This window comes from Microtus ochrogaster, chromosome 21, assembly GCF_000317375.1.
Source record: "Microtus ochrogaster isolate Prairie Vole_2 chromosome 21, MicOch1.0, whole genome shotgun sequence".
Classification (NCBI taxonomy): domain Eukaryota; kingdom Metazoa; phylum Chordata; class Mammalia; order Rodentia; family Cricetidae; genus Microtus; species Microtus ochrogaster.
Window position 1 is genome coordinate 3,024,872 of NC_022022.1, and position 11,843 is coordinate 3,036,714.

General features: G+C 39.9%; 1 protein-coding gene across 3 annotated transcripts in view; it reads right to left on the bottom strand.

Moving 5' to 3' along the window:
- Positions 1-11,843, bottom strand: part of Arnt (aryl hydrocarbon receptor nuclear translocator) — a 71,942-nt gene that overhangs the window by 18,989 nt on the left and 41,110 nt on the right. For all 3 annotated transcript variants that reach the window (XM_026784005.1, XM_013349866.2, XM_013349865.2), the window contains 6 exons: positions 10,377-10,590; positions 8,485-8,698; positions 6,909-7,011; positions 3,479-3,544; positions 2,457-2,542; positions 665-741 (listed from right to left, as the gene is read on the bottom strand). In XM_026784005.1, the coding sequence (XP_026639806.1) occupies positions 665-741; positions 2,457-2,542; positions 3,479-3,544; positions 6,909-7,011; positions 8,485-8,698; positions 10,377-10,590 (760 nt within the window). The remainder of the gene's footprint in view (positions 1-664; positions 742-2,456; positions 2,543-3,478; positions 3,545-6,908; positions 7,012-8,484; positions 8,699-10,376; positions 10,591-11,843) is intronic.

The window sequence follows — 11,843 nt, forward strand, 5'->3', positions numbered from 1 at the left end:
TGGATAAGGCATCCATGCATTTTTTGACTCTTTATATATATATATGTCAAGCATTTATAATTAATATTAAGTATCTGTGTGGCTATTTGGGAACTGGATGGTGGGACAGAAAAGTTCACCTATACAAGTCCTAGCACCCATATGGCAGGTCAAGTGGTACACATACATGCAAGCAAAATACCCATAAACAAAATAAAAATAAACTTTAAAAATATTTTTTAAAATCTATCATAAGGCATGTAATAACAAAAGAAAACCAATTGTATTTGTTTTGCACAGGGACAAAAGAAATTAACCAGAAATGGAAAAGTAACTACTGCAAAACTATAAATAACAGAGTCAAGCAAAGCCTGGCATGGTGTTGCCTTCCTAAACTCCAAGCTCTCAAAGGCTAACGTGGAAGGATCCCTTGAATCTATAAGCTAGAGGTCTACACAACACAGGGAAGTGTCAGCAGCAGTATCAACACCCTCTTTCACGCTCTTGACTTTTGGCAAATCTGAGAATAAGCAAGGTTTACTATAAATAACATATTTTTTCAGATTTTTAGAATTATGGATTTTTTTCTATGTATTCACAGAGTAAAAAAAATTAACACAAATAAGTTCTGCAAAGATTTATTTCCTGATCTGAAAGGAACATAGATGTGAAGATTCACACTTACCTGCAACCTGCCAATGGCCACTAGGCAGAATTTGCTCCCCTGGCCAGCCTCTGGGTCATCGTCTGGGAGGGAGACACCTTCGTGAAGGAAAACAAGAATGACTCAGAGATCTCAAACTTAAATCCCTTTAAAGGCAAGTGACTAAAGGTTCACCAATTACATTTCAGGATATATTATACCAAATCATAGATAAGAAAACTGATGTAAAGATCAAGTAACTTACCATAGGTTAAACTGCTGACATAATGCCAGAAAGAAAATGCAGGTTTTTCCAAAACAATGTTAATTTTTTCTTAAAATTTTCTTAAAAACAGGAGTTGAGAAAAGGCTCAGTGGTTAAGATCACTGCTCTTCCAGAGGACCCAGGTTTAATTCCCAGCACCCACACAGCAGCTCACAACCATCTGTGACTCCAATCCCAGGGGATCTTATACTGTTTTCTGGACTCTGAGGGCACCAGGCAAACAGGTGGTGCCCAGACACACATGCAGACAAAACACCCATACACATAAAATAAATAATAATTAAAACTTGTCTCTCTTTTCTCTGCATTTCAGGCTTCTGTAAATGCCCATTTCCCAATAACACTCTTCTAGTGGGGAAGTACTAAAGAAGGTAAGATTTGGAAACTCTTGATAGCCAACGTAAAAAGCTGATTTTGCTAGGCATGGAAAATCAAGTCTGTAACCCTGACACTTGTGAGGCTGAGGTAGGAGAGCACCTTCTTAAGACAAAACAAAAATCTGATCTGAACACAGTACCACCTTTGCCGCATCTCTGATTTAATCTCAAATTCAAATAAAAGTATTCTACTCACATCTACACTTTCCAGAGAAAAGTCCCCTTTTAAAATTACTGCAATCAAGAAATTTCCATTTATTCCTCAAAGCCTTGCTCCCATTTCAGTTTGCCCAAATTAACTGCATGACATTCTAATGTTTCCAGCTGGGCATAGTGATGGCACACCTTTAATCCTAGCATTTAACTGGCAAAGGCAGGTGGAACTGTGTGAGTCTGAGGCTAGCTTGGTCTATATAAAGAGTTCCAGGATATCCATGGTTACATAGTGAGACCCTATCTAAAGTAAAATAAAATTCCAGTGTTTCTTTGCCACAACTGCTTAAAGACAGTATTTAGTGTAAAATATTATGAATTTGGACATTTTAAAACTATAATATAATAGTTACTTAGTTATTTGTTTGTTCATGTTTGGCAATTCCAGGAAGAGGTTGAAATGGGGAAACTGCTTGAACTCAGGAGTTCCAGGGCAGCAATAAGTATCTATTTTATATATGATATTACATACTAAAAAATGAGTAAGTATCAGCAATATACTTTAAAAGATTTATTTATTTTTGTGTATTTGCCTGTGTGAGTTCAGGGCACAGAAGAGGGTATCAGATCCCAACATACTGGAGTCGTAGGTGGTTGTAACCCAACATATGGGTGCTGAGAACTGTACCCAGGTTTTCTGCAAGAGTAGTAAGTGCTCTTAACTGCTGAGCCCTCTTTCCAGCCTCTTTTAATGTTTCCAATGACACATTAAGGAGGAAAAAAAAAGCCAGGAGGTAGTGGCACACACCTATAATCCAAGCACTCAGTAGGCAGAGGTAGGAGGATCTCTGTGAGTTTGAGGTAAGCCTGGTCTACAAAGAGAGTTCCAGGATAGCCAGAGCTGTTACACAGAGAAACCCTGCCTAGAAAAAACCCATCAAAAGTTTTTTTTTCTTTTCAATTGACAATTTTCTAAGTAAGCAAGTGCATCAAGAGAGGAATTGTGTCACTTTCTTACCTGCTGGAGGCCAGGCCTTGATGTAGCCTGTGCAGTGGACCACCACAAAGTGAGGTTCTCCGTCCTTCACAGAGCCAAGGCCATTCCTGGAAGAGATAGGAAACGGGCATGTTCTACGAAGTAAACTTGTCCTCTAAAAGCATTCATTCATCCACTTATTTACTTATCCATTTATTAGTACTAATATATGTATAATAAGTGTGGGGCTTTATATACCACCTAAACCTGTGGAGGTTGGCAGTCAGAGGAGAAAACAACTCCGTGGAATCGAGTCTTTCCATCTTCCCTTTCGTGGATTGTGGGGACTGAACTCATTTTGAAGCAAGTGACTTTATCTGCTAAGCCATCTTGCTGGCCCCATTTACTTGTGTATGTATGTATGTATGTATGTATGTATGTATGTATGTATGTATGTATGTATGTGGGGGGTACATGGAAGTCAGAGGACAACCTAAGAAAGTCAGTTCTCTCCTTCTACCATGTGAGCTCCAGAGACTGCCAGTTGTCAGGGTTACCTTTATCAGATGAGCCACCCCAGAAGCCCAACTTTTAGGGAAACAAAGTCTAAGCACCTTTAACTTCAGCTTCCTGGAGAGCCAGAAAACCATCTACTCAGTGCCTGCTCTTTCCTACCCCCAAAATAGCCAAGTTTTTAACCACTGTTGAAGTAAACCACACCATATAACAAAAACACACACACACACCAAGAAAAATAGGTAAAGTAGAAGCAACTTTCTTAAACAAAATGAGCAAGAGAAGCTTTTAAGTTCAGAAACTGGACATACACCTTTAAATAATAGCAGAACTTGGGAGGCAGAGGCAGGTGGATCTCTGTGTTCAAGGCCAGCCTCGGATACCGAATGAGTTCCAGGAAAGCTAGGGCTACACAGAGAAACCTTATCTCGAAAACACAAAAATAAGAAATAAGCTGAGAAACACTGCTAGAAAGTAAGTAACAGTGAGGTAAAAGAGAGAGAGTGGTTAGCTAAAGTAAACCCCGTTTTCATTGCTATGGATTTTACCTGCATCTATTCCTCAAAAAGCTCAGTCTATTCATGGAAACTGGGTCCACGGAGCTATTGCCACACCTGTTTTAAAAGACAAAAAAATAAAATTTGCAGGGCTATGATAAATAACAACAGGAGGAAAAGAGATCCAACTATATATATAAAACTGGCAACAACAAGGAAGTCAAGATGACTTGTCAAACTAATATTTTTATTGTTTTGTTTAATTGGAGACAGCACCTTTACGCCTAGACTGGCCTGGAAATATCTAAGGCCCAGAGAGTGCCTTCAACTGACCTTTCCTTCTGCCACCAGTACCTGAGTGATGGTATTTCAAGCACGTACCAACACACCAACTTTATATGGTGTTGGATATTGAACCCATGGCTCCATGCATTTAGACAAGTACTCTACCAAAGATGTCACATTCCCAGACCAGTTAAAAACACACATGTACACACATGTCTGCATATATAATTCATTTATTTGGTGTGTGTGTGTGTGTGTGTGTCACTGTGTACATGTAAAGGACAGAAGAAAATGCAGGGGAGTTGGTTCTCTCTCCCCACTATGTGACTTTCTGCCTTTGAGACAGGCTCTGGTGCAGCACAGCATGACCTCAAACTCCCTGTCTGCCTGCCTTTAACTGCCAAGTAATGAGATTACAGGGAAGCACCACCATGCCAACAATTTAGTGGACTACTTTAAAAAACTGTTTTTAATAGTATTAAGACATAAAAATTTTACTTTTTGGGGGGAGGGGCATTTTGAGACAGGGTTTCTTTGTAGCTTTGGAGCCTGTCCTGGAACTTCGCTCTGTAGATCAGGATGGCCTCAAACTCAGAGATCCACCTGCCTCTGCCTCCTGAGTGCTGGGATTAAAGGCATGTGCCACAACCACTGCCTGGCCTAAAAAAAAAATGTTGTTGTTTTTTTTGTTTTTAAGAGTATTAAGACTTTTGTGTAGCCAGGTGGTAGTAGCAAATACCTTTAACCCTAGCACTCAGGAGGCAGAGGTGGGCGGATTTCTGTGAGTTTGAGGTCAGCCTGGTCTACAGAGTTAGTTCCAGGACAGCTAGGACTACACAGAGAAACTCTGGCCTGAAAATTCAAACAAACAGAATAACAACAAAAACAAAATAAAAAAAAACCTTTTGTGTATCCCAGGCAAGCATAATACCACTGAGCAGTAAGTCCCCTTTTCTATTTCATTTTATTTTTTATTTTTTTAGAGATAGAGTCTTATTATGTAGTTTATGCTAGCCTAGAACTGATGATCTTCCTCCCTTGGCCTCCAAGGTTCTAGGATTACAAGCATGCACTACCAGATCTTGACTGTTTCCTTTAAGACAAGATCTCACTATAGGCCATGCTGGCCTTATAGAAATCCTCTTGCCTTAGCCTTTTAAGGGCTGGCAAAGGCCTGTGCCACCATGCCTAGCTTTTCACTTCTTTAAAAATTAGAGAAGCCAAGCATGGTGACATATATGTAATGCCAGCACTTGCGTGCATGCTTGTAATCCTAGCTAGCACTTGGGAGGCAGAGATGAGCAGATCAGGAGCCCAGGGCTACCTACCTTCAAGTATAGTAAGTTTGAGGCCAGTCTAGGCTACAAGAGACTCTCAAAATAAAACAAAACAAAAACAAAGGATAAAGAAATGAATGGGTAAATTTTAGATAGACTTAAATATTAAATACATAATATTTAATACTAAGTATTTAAATACATAATATTTAATACTAAGTATTTTCGTGCTACCAATCCAGCTAATCCTTATACCAACATTTTTACATTTGACAATAGTATCTTCAGTATTAAGTGATGAAATCAAAGCACCATGTCTCATAATATCAAAACTAGAATTCAAATCCATGGAATACTATGGATCAAAACAAAGCACATGGAACACAGAGGCAGGCAGATCTCTTTGAGTTTCATACCAGTCTGGTCAATATAGCTAATTTCAGACCAGCCAGGGCTACCGAGTGAGACCCTGTCTCTAAATACTAACATTCTGTCAGGTATATGGCATACTCTCTCTACACCCAAGCTACTTGGAAACTCAAATGGAAGGATAACTTGAGTCCAGGAGTTTGAAATAAGCCTGGACAACATAATATGATCCCATCCAAAATAAAACAAACTATAGTAATCTGAATCCTAAACCATTAAACTATATAATATTGAATTTTGTACCTTTGCCAGGAATTTTTTTTTAACTCCATTTCTCTTAAACATCTTCTAAGTAGGATATAGTCTATTTACACTATGCAATCTGATTGACTTTCATAAATGTTTTTTGGCACCAACACTTGGGAGGTATAGGCAGGAAAAGCAGAAGTTCCAAGCCACTGGGTTACATAAAATTCCATCTCAAAAGTCTGAAAAAACCAAAATCAAACTAACAAAAGAACACCAGGCCTGATGATGCACACCTTTAATCCCAGCTCGCAGGAGGCTCTCTATGAGTTTGAGGCCAGTCTGGTCTATAGAGGAAGTTCCAGGACAGCAAGGGCAGAAACCCCATCTCAAAAACAAAAAACAAAACCAAACCTCCCAAAACAAACAAACAAAAATCTGAAAAACATAACCAATGAGATGGCCTATCAGGTAAAGGCACTTGCCACACAAGTCTTAGGACCTGAATTGGATTATTTCAACCCACATGGTCAAATGAGGAAACTACCTCCAACAACTTGTACTCCAACCTCCCCACACAAACGAATCCACACCCACATATATCATGCACGCACAAGGTATCTTTTTAAATCTGAAAAACAACAAAAATGCCCATAATCCCAAAAGTTAGATGCTGAAGCATGTTGATATTGAGTCTGAAGTCTGAATACATGTAAGTGGGAGAGGGGTAAGGTCTTAACCGTTGAGCCATCACTCCAGCTGGCCCTTCGACCTTGATGTTTGAGACAGAGTCTCTCAATAGGACCTGGGTTCACCAATCTGGCTAGGCCTCTCCAGAAATGGGATGAGCAGAGTGACCATGTCCAGCTTTCTCTGTGGGTTTTGGGGACTAAATTCAGTTTCTCATGCTTGTACAGAAAGCACTTAGTATTGAACTATCTCCTCAGATTCTCTATCCAGTTTTTTTAAAGACTTATTTTTATTTTTTGTGTATTTTTCCTGCATTGCACAGTTGTGAAATAAAGTAAGAATACAGAACTAAGGAGAAACACAGGACCTATCAACTATGCCGTAAGAATACAGAACTAAGGAGAAACACAGGACCTATCAACTATGCCATATTAAGTGTTGTTTCTCTAAGGACTATTTAGAACTATGACAAAACATCAGGTTCTTGAGAATTAAATATAATCCACTGTGACCAGGAACGTAGCTCTAGGAATTCAATGTTAATGCCTTCGACAGAATGGAAACCTCAGCTGCTTGTTATTCCAATCGCAACACAATCCCAACTTCACACTCACCTCATCCGACAAATAAACGACCTCCTGGAGCCCATACACATCCTCATGGAAGACTGCTGACCTTCCTTTTTCACTGTTCCAGTCTTCAGATCCAGGATTCGCCCTGGAGGAGGATGTGGAGAGCAATCTGAAGTTAATTCTTATGACGGGAAAAGGAGGAGATACGGGAGGCAAAGGAAGCGCCCTTCCCTGCCCTCCAGTCGTCTTGTTTATGATAGAGATGCTTTTCTTTTTTAAAGCCACAACTACTCCAATCCCCATCTAGGACTCTCTGTCAGTTCTAAGAAAGCACTGGAAATGTCTCTGGGCAAGGCAGGAATTTCCATTCCAATACTGGAGGTAGCAAGAGGCACTGCGTGTGTCTCTCTGTCTATCTCGCTCTCTCTTTTGGTTTTAGGAAACAGGGCTCTCTGTGTAGCCCTGGCTGTCCTGGAACTCATTATTATAGACCAGGCTGGCCTCAAACCCAGAGATCTGCCTGTCTCTGCCTCCCAAGTACTGGTATTAAAGTGTGTGACACCACTGCTTTGCCAAGCAAGGTGTATTCTTATGCTTGATTTTTTTTTCTCACAAAACTTCAGTATTTTTGTTGCTGCATGCATGAGTCTATTCATATAGATGAGGTCAGAGGACAGCTCTGTGGATTTATCTCCCCTCCACTTCACCCAGGCTCTGCAGGCTAAGCTGAGGTTGCTGGGCTCACACGACAAGCTCCTTTACCCACTAAGCCATCTAACCAGTTTACTAATTATCTTCAGGCTTGGGGGTGGGGTGCCTTGTTTAAAAACTAGTAATTTTACATGCTAAGAAACATATCTATCTGAAAACAAAACTTTTCTCTCCGTTATTTACTAAAAAGAAAACAGCAGTAACCTCTGGGGAAATAGAAAACTAGAGAAGTAAAATGTACAAAAATCATAAAAGAAGGAAAAAAACTAAACTACAAAATTAATTCAAACATGTCCACCACAGAGATATTAGAATTTCATGGATTTTTAACTACCAGTTATTTCTTTCCATTTTATAACTTCCTATACAGTTGCCCAGAACAAGTAACACTCATTCCTCTACCCAAATGCTGGCAGAGGACTGAATCTCATTTAAGTGGGTGGAGGAAGAATGACAAAGTAGAAACACAGGGTAACAACCAAGTACCATATACACCGATGAATAACCACTCTCCTATAATATTAGAATCTATTATCATAGAACCTAGCACTAAGTCAAGCACAAGTTGGTATAAAAAAAATGGCAAATAATAAATGAAATACAAGCATAGATAGTTCTTTTATTATGTAGAGACAGGGGAAGGAAACTATTGCAACATTCTAATTTCCCTGTTTTTTTAACAGTATAATTAGGACACAAAACAACTTAAGAACACAATCACTTATGAAACATTTTCTAAGAATAAGCCACAGAATAGATATTCTGCACGTGAATAAAATTTAAGAATTATATTCATAAAGGGAAAATTTTTATAAGCTCTGTCAGATTCAACAAACCAATATAAGGGTTAAATATCTCTAATGCCTCAGCAAAATAAAGACTCATTTGCTATCCACCCAACTCTCACCTGTCAGGGCATTTTCTGAAGTAGACAGCTGCTCTCGGAGTTTATCCACATCGTCTGGGTGCACCTGATCATAAAGTGTGCTCCCGAACCATTCAGACTGTGGCTGATTCAAAACAGGAGTCACTGAATCAGAGACATAAACCACACGGCCAGTCTCACAGGAGACAATAAACAGAAAGCCGTCTGCTGCCTCCAAGATCAAATGTTTCAGTTCCTGGTCAAGAAAATAAGTCAACAGTGAACTATGAAAAAAACCATATATTTCTAGTCATGAGAAACAGGAAGACCCTTTGTATATACACATTGCTCCATTACGAATTTCAGGCTCACACCTCAGCCAAGCCATAGGTTCCCATCCTAAATATACATTGGCAAAGTTTTTTACAATATTTATTCCATTTCTCTAAGATGCTAGCTACCTCTTTTTCTTAAGACTCAAGGGAGAATAAAATGCTTACAATGATAAAGTTTTTGGAGGGGGGCAGGGTCTTCTGGCCTTGGACTCATGGCAATCCTCTAGCTTCAGCCTCTCAAGTAAGGAATTAGAACTAACACACACATATAGCTAATAACTGGCTTTTAAAAAAAGGCATGGTCACAGTAATCACACACTGCATGTGTACACATATTTATTTTAGATAAGGTCTTATGTATACAAGGCTGGCCCTTGGGAGGATGACTTCCAACTTCTTACTCCTACCCTAGTGCTAAAATCACAGGTTATGAGCTACCATGTCTAGCTGTATTTGGTGTTAGGGATCAAACTCAGTGTTTTTTGCTTTCTTGTTATGAACGATCATATATCTTTTTTCGTTTTTGAAAAAGGGTCTTGCTACATAGTTCAGGCTGACCTAGAATTCTCTGTGTAAACCAGGCTGGCCTTGGCTTCCTTAGTGCTGGGATTAAAGGCACATCCTGGATTTCTAATTAAAATGTAACTTGTCTTCCACAGTTACTTTCATTCAAGGTTAGAGAGACTAAATAAATTTAGACATCTCACCTTTATATTTACCACAAATAAAATATTAACAAAAAAGCCATCCGGCTCTCCATATGCCTCTTTCCATCATTTTTCATTTATAATTTTACCACTCACATATGTATTATGTTCAAATTTAGGTCTTTCTTCTGGCAGTAGCATAGACTGAACCGAGGGTCTCCAGCACAGCCATAGCTCTTACATGGAGTTCCTGAATGACGGAACTATCTCTGCCATCTGTTTTCATGTGTATATCAAATTTAACAGAACGTATCATGGAGCAACAGCGACTGCCTGTTAGACTAGAAGTTGCTTCAGGGCTGAGACAGAACTCTTCCATCTTCTAGAATTTTAAACCTGGTTCCGTGAACATGGTCCTCTCTCTGGCAGTCAGCCTCCTTCCACTTCACAGGCTGTATGTATGAGTCAAGATCTAAAACACCTACAACCTACTGCTAAATAGTGCTCACAACTCTTGTCTACTTCTCACTACCCCAATACTTAGTTATACCCAAAGATCGAAATTCTTTTTCTTTTTTGGGGGGGGAGGAGTGGAGTTTCAAGTCTGTTGTCCTGGAACTAGTGCTGCAGACCAGGCTGGCCTCGAGCTCATAGGGTTCTGCCTGTCTGAGCCTCCTGAGTGCTAGAATTAAAGGCGTGTGTCACCACTGCCTGGCTCTGAAATTCATTTTTCCATGTGGTCTGCTGTTTCCTGAGCAAACTTCTGAAGCTGGTCATGGTGACACGTGGGAGGTGGAGGCAAGAGATCAGGCCAATGTCACTGCTGACAGTATAGTAAGTTGGAGGCCACATAAGACCTTACCTCAAAAACAAAACAAAACAACAAAAACCCCACGAAATTAGTCTAAAGCTTTCAACATATCTACTCAGAGTCACTTTAAGTTCCAGAGACCTGATCAGTGAGGAAAGATGGCTTGTAGGAGCCATCAGTTGATGTGTTGCCAGTTCCCCTCAAGGACTTCATGTGAGAAACAGCCATTCGTAAGATGGTCAGCTTGTCTGGTTTTCGAGCCAGGGCGCTACAGGTAGGTACCATGTCTGACAGTTCTGTGATGTAAGCTGTCATCTTGTTCCGTCGCCGCCGCTCTATTTCACTATGATTTTCCCTGCATGGAGAAAGAGAGAGAAGCTCCATTCTAGGTGGTCACGTCTGGCCCTCTGGTATCAGGAGAGGGATACGGGTACCAGGTCAGCTGCTGAAAGATATAGTACTTAGGTTTTAATGAAGTTCAAGTCTCAGAAGTCAAGCAGGTCAACCTCATGCAGAGTAAGCATGAAACAAACCAAGGAAGTCTAGACAAAGAACAAGGATATAATGCCTCTCCAGGAAACCACTTCCTCTAGATCACTATTTCTTCAGAGTAAAGAAATGTCTTAAAATTAATAGTTAAAGATGGGCATGGTGGCACACGCCTTTAATCCCAGAACTCAGGAGGCAGAGACAGGGAGATCTCTTGAGTTCAAGGCCAGAATGGTTTACAGAGTGAGTTCCAGGACAGCTAGACTTACACAGAGAAATGCTGTCTCAAACAATAAACAAACAAACAATAGAAATAATAGTTTTTTAAAATGTTGATTTCATTTACTTAAGTTCCTAAGGGAGCAAGTCTCAGCTTCACTGACTGCATGGTTACTAATTAAAACACCTGAAGGCTAGAAAATGACCGACTTTTGCTAATTGAAGTAGATCAATAGCTGATGAAAGAAGTAATAGTACAGAGGCCAGACATGAATAGCACATGCTTATAATTCCAGCACAAGAATTTTAAGTCTGAGGTATACAGTAAGCTATACAGTAAGATCTAGGGGAACTTAAACTACATAGTAATAGCCTGTTCTAAAAAGAACCAAATGAGGCCAGGCATGGTGGCACATGCCTGTCTATAATCCCAGCAACTGGGAGGCTAAGACAAGAGAATCATCATGAACTTCAAAGTGAGTTTAAGACCAGCCTGGGCTACACAGCAATATTGGTCTCAAAACTACCCCTGCTCCCCGCCTCTTTTAAAGGAGGAGAAGAAAAAGCAGCAGCAACCACCACCTCAGATTGGGAATTTACTTCAGCTAGTCGAGTGCTTGTTTAGCATGCACAAAGCTCTGGGTTTGATCTCCAGCAGCTCATAAAACAGGTGTAATTGTATAAACCTATAATCCCAGCATTTGAGTGGATCAAAAGTTTAAGTTCATTCTTGGCTACATATCAAGTCCATGGCCAGCTTGGAATACATAAAACTGTGCTAAAAAAAAAAAAGGAATTTCCTCTGTGTCTGTGGTTATGTCCCCCTTTTCATTTCTGATCTTATTAATTTGCATATTCTCTCTCTGCCATTTGATTAGTTTGGATAGGGGTTTATCAATC